Genomic DNA, 4,717 nt, shown 5'->3' with positions numbered 1-4,717 from the left:
CAAGCAGCCCAGGCAGTACTTCATTGGTGTGCTGGACATTGCTGGCTTCGAGATCTTTGATGTAAGGAACAGGGATTTGGCACCATAGTCAAGTGAGAGGCAAGGAGGGGTCATAGTACTCAGAAACACACTTCTTGAGAGGATTTAAAAGTTTATCCTTCTCATTTGAACTTTTCTAGAAACCTCTCCCTCTTTGCCCTTCAATGGCTTTGCTGACAAACACTGATTATAATGTCGCCAAGAAGTAGAAGAAAGCTTTGCTTTCTGGCAAATGGTCTTAGAGGCCTGTGAGCTTGCAAAGATCTCAGGCTTTGCAAGCAGAGAGATGGAGGCTCACAGAGATGAGGGACAAAGGGGTCGATGCTCTTGGAAAACCAACAAAACATAGTGCTATGGTCAAATTTACAGCATGTCTCCTGTGTAATGAGTGCAGTGATGATGCAAGGAGTTCTGTGTCAGGGCAGAGAAAGTCTTGAGTAGGCCACTAAAGGCGTTTCTACTGTCCAGGAGATCAGAGAGCTGAGATAACTACCACATGATGCTGCAGGTGAGGCTACTGAAGGAGTTGCTGTTGAGTAGCTCAGTGGAATAGCACTGTGGCTTTTAGCTTGATTTCAAAAGTAATATGAATAAAACCCTTCAAGACCAGTGAGATTTCCCACAGAAGCTCTGCTAAGGAAGCAGAGGTTGTCAGAGTTGGCTTAGGGGTGGTGTTCCAGCTGGGGAGCTTCAAACAGCCTTAGGAGAATGCCAGCAAAGGCCTGTGCTGTTTGGCACACCTTGAGAACCTGTGCACCTTTCCTTGCTTTGCGCAGTTCAACAGCTTCGAGCAGCTGTGCATCAACTTCACCAATGAGAAACTGCAACAGTTCTTCAACCACCACATGTTTGTGCTGGAGCAGGAGGAGTACAAGAAGGAGGGGATTGAATGGGAGTTCATTGACTTTGGGATGGACCTGGCTGCCTGCATCGAGCTCATTGAGAAGGTACCTTTCCCCTGCAAGTGTAGGATGTATGTTGGAATTCTGTGATGTTTCTGAGGCAGATTCAGCTCAGAAAGAACTCACAGCCAGATATTCAGTGTCAGTTAAGCAAAATATTTTTCTCTGAAATTTGGTTAATCTATGCAAGAGAAATGGGGAAATGCAGATCTGTGTCATGTCCTGCATGATGTGGCCTTCAAGCATGGCAAAGTCAACCTGGACTCCCATCGACAGACTTTAAGATAAACTGGAGTCAGACTCCTTTCCTTTATCCTCCAAAGGCTCAAATTAGAACTCCACACAACAATCTGAGAAGTAAATATTCCTTAACCTGCCCTCCCAAAAAATCTGGGTCTCTTGTACCATTTTTCCCTATTATTTGTCTGTTTGCTACTTCTCCCTCCTATTCTACAACTAATTCTAACCTGAACTTGAGAAACATTCTTCTCAGTTCCATGAAGGTAAGCTGCAGGGAGGCAAGGGAAGGCAGAAATAAGCTCTCTGTCTGAGAACTACTCCTGACAAACCTAGGCTGAGATACTACCAACAACACAGTGGTACCTTAGATGTTCATTGCACAGGCACATCATTGTTATAGAATCATAGAATAGTTTGGGTTGGAAGGGAATGTAAAGATTGTCTAGCTACCACACTCTGCCTGGGACACCTTCCAGTAGACCAGGCTGGTCAATGTCCAATCCTACTTGGCCTTGAACATTTGCATTATCATCTTTCTTTGTCACTTCTTGTGATACCTTCCAGCCCATGGGCATCTTCTCCATCCTGGAAGAGGAGTGCATGTTCCCCAAGGCAACTGACACCTCTTTCAAGAACAAGCTCTATGACCAGCACCTGGGCAAGTCCAACAACTTCCAGAAGCCCAAACCTGGCAAGGGCAAGGCTGAGGCTCACTTCTCCCTGGTGCACTATGCTGGCACAGTGGACTACAACATCTCTGGGTGGCTGGAGAAGAACAAGGACCCTCTGAATGAAACTGTCATTGGGCTGTACCAGAAATCCTCTGTGAAGACCCTGGCCTTACTCTTTGCCAACTATGGTGGAGCAGATTCAGGTCAGTTGTGTGCAGAGTTTATTTTCATTGTGGGATTAACTTTTCTCAGAATTAAACCCAAACCACTAAAGATGCAAAGTGGTTTTGTTTTCTGTATTTTATAATATGTAGTATACATACTCTAATACTTTTTTTCTTTGCTGCACAGAGGGTGGTGGTGGTGGTGGCAAGAAGGGAGGCAAGAAGAAGGGTTCTTCTTTCCAGACTGTCTCAGCTCTTTTCAGGGTAAGAGCAGAACTCATTGCCTCATTTAAATATCTAGTGAAGTAACACAGGAGTTGACTGGAATTGCTGAGAAGACAGACCTGTAATTCCCTGAGAAGAGTCTGATTTGTATTTATTCAAGACATTTTACATCAAGATAATAATTTCTTATAGGTCAAGACACAGAAAGATCAGTCTTTATGAGCACATCGTAGATAAGCACGAGGTTCTCACTTGATTTAATCTAAACTTTAACTTGCAATCTCACAGGAGAACTTAAACAAGCTGATGGCTAACCTGAGGAGCACTCACCCCCACTTTGTACGCTGCATCATCCCCAATGAAACCAAAACACCTGGTAAGGGCATCCATGAGGAGGAGCATTTGAGCAGCAGAAGCTCTTCTGCTGGGTCCAGCAGCAGGTGGTCACTACTGGTGGTATCTGTCAGGTGCCATGGAGCATGAGTTGGTGCTGCACCAGCTGCGCTGTAACGGGGTGCTGGAAGGGATCAGGATCTGCAGGAAAGGTTTCCCCAGCAGAGTCCTCTATGCTGACTTCAAGCAGAGGTAAGAGCACTGCAACTTTCTGTCCGTTCAGACCAAGCTGAAGAATCCCATCCTCTGAACAAATTTAAGTTATACATTGCCAACTTTTATGGTGAATTTTTTCTTGATTTGAGGATTCTCTTGGACTCTGAGTTAATGGCATGAAAAGCTTATTTTCACTCTCTTGAACGAACATTCTCTTCAATTAATCACTTGAATGAATACTGGACATTATGAGAAGTAATGCCTCTGGACAGCTGTTGTTGAGGAGGCTGTGAGGTTCAGCTCCAGTGTTGTTTTCTTCATGTTCTGCTCTCTCCTACAGATACAGAGTGCTTAATGCCAGTGCTGTTCCAGAAGGTCAGTTCATGGACAACAAGAAGGCTTCAGAGAAGCTCCTTGGGTCCATTGACGTGGATCACACCCAGTACAGATTTGGTCACACCAAGGTAGGAACAAGACCTGTATTCAAACACTTTGTGTCCCTGTCATGCACTACCCAAGACTGATGCACTACAATATTGCCTTTCTCAAGGTGTTTTTCAAAGCTGGGCTGATAGGTGTGCTGGAGGAGATGAGAGATGAGAAACTAGCAGAGATTATGACCATGATACAAGCCAGGTGCAGAGGCTTCCTGATGAGAGTGGAGTACCAGAGAATGGTGGAGAGGAGGTAGATATTTCTCACTCATTTTTCATGTTCTACTGGGAGTTGGCTAACTGAGTCTAAATTCACTGAACACAGAATATGCAACAATCTTGTGAATTTCATTTCAGGGAGTCCATCTTCTGCATCCAGTACAATACCATGATACAAGCCAGGTGCAGAGGCTTCCTGATGAGAGTGGAGTACCAGAGAATGGTGGAGAGGAGGTAGATATTTCTCACTCATTTTTCATGTTCTACTGGGAGTTGGCTAACTGAGTCTAAATTCACTGAACACAGAATATGCAACAATCTTGTGAATTTCATTTCAGGGAGTCCATCTTCTGCATCCAGTACAATCTCATTTCATTCATGAACGTCAAGCACTGGCCATGGATGAAGCTGTTCTTCAAGATCAAGCCCTTGCTGAAGAGTGCAGAGTCTGAGAAGGAGATGGCCAACATGAAGGAAGAGTTTGAGAAAACCAAGGAAGAACTTGCAAAGTCTGAGGCAAAGAGGAAGGAGCTGGAGGAGAAAATGTCTTCTTTAATGCAGGAGAAAAATGACCTTCAGCTCCAAGTGCAGTCGGTGAGTATCACTGTTCAGTTTTCGCAGGGCAAGGTATGATGTACTGTCAGAATGCTTCTGATCCTACATGGAGATTTGTAGGATCCTGAGTAATGGGCAGCAGAAAACAGTCTAACTCACAGATTCTAGAATACTCTAACATTGAGTAAACAAGCACTGCCAGGGGCATGCTGAGACTCTTGGCAGGCCCACATGACACTCCCCATTCCTTCTGTCTGAGCAAAGAACCAACATGTATTGTACACAGCAGAGAGGTCTAAACTGGAGGGGAAATATCCCACAAAATTGTGCAAGCTGATGCTTTGGCTGATGCTGAGGAAAGGTGTGACCAGCTCATCAAAACCAAGATTCAGCTAGAAGCCAAAGTAAAGGAAGTGACTGAAAGGGCTGAGGATGAGGAGGAAATCAATGCTGAGCTGACAGCCAAGAAGAGGAAACTGGAGGATGAATGTTCAGAGCTGAAGAAAGATATTGATGACCTTGAGCTAACACTGGCCAAGGTTGAGAAGGAAAAACATGCCACGGAAAACAAGGTATGAGGCAGAAGATGTCACTTGTGCTCCAGAAAAGAGCCCTGAGCTGTTCCAGGACTTCTGTATCTACTTCCCTTAAATGCAATTGCTCCCATCTTCCTAAAGGTCAAAAACCTCACTGAGGAGATGGCAAGCCTGGATGAGACC

At 44.8% G+C, this 4,717-nt stretch overlaps 1 protein-coding gene across 1 annotated transcript; it reads left to right on the top strand.

Moving 5' to 3' along the window:
• Positions 1 to 7: 7 nt before the first annotated feature.
• Positions 8 to 4,714, top strand: LOC103807908 (myosin heavy chain, skeletal muscle, adult-like; the record flags this gene model as incomplete). Its single annotated transcript, XM_009080661.1, has 11 exons — positions 8 to 61; positions 816 to 986; positions 1,746 to 2,055; positions 2,204 to 2,280; positions 2,530 to 2,617; positions 2,709 to 2,826; positions 3,131 to 3,254; positions 3,341 to 3,477; positions 3,782 to 4,041; positions 4,332 to 4,570; positions 4,676 to 4,714. Coding segments are annotated over 11 exons (1,617 nt in total), but the record flags the coding sequence as incomplete, so codon positions are not given.
• Positions 4,715 to 4,717: the final 3 nt, after the last annotated feature.

This window comes from Acanthisitta chloris, unplaced genomic scaffold (assembly GCF_000695815.1).
Source record: "Acanthisitta chloris isolate BGI_N310 unplaced genomic scaffold, ASM69581v1 scaffold10980, whole genome shotgun sequence".
NCBI lineage: Eukaryota > Metazoa > Chordata > Aves > Passeriformes > Acanthisittidae > Acanthisitta > Acanthisitta chloris.
This window is presented reverse-complemented; position numbering and strand designations above follow the sequence as displayed.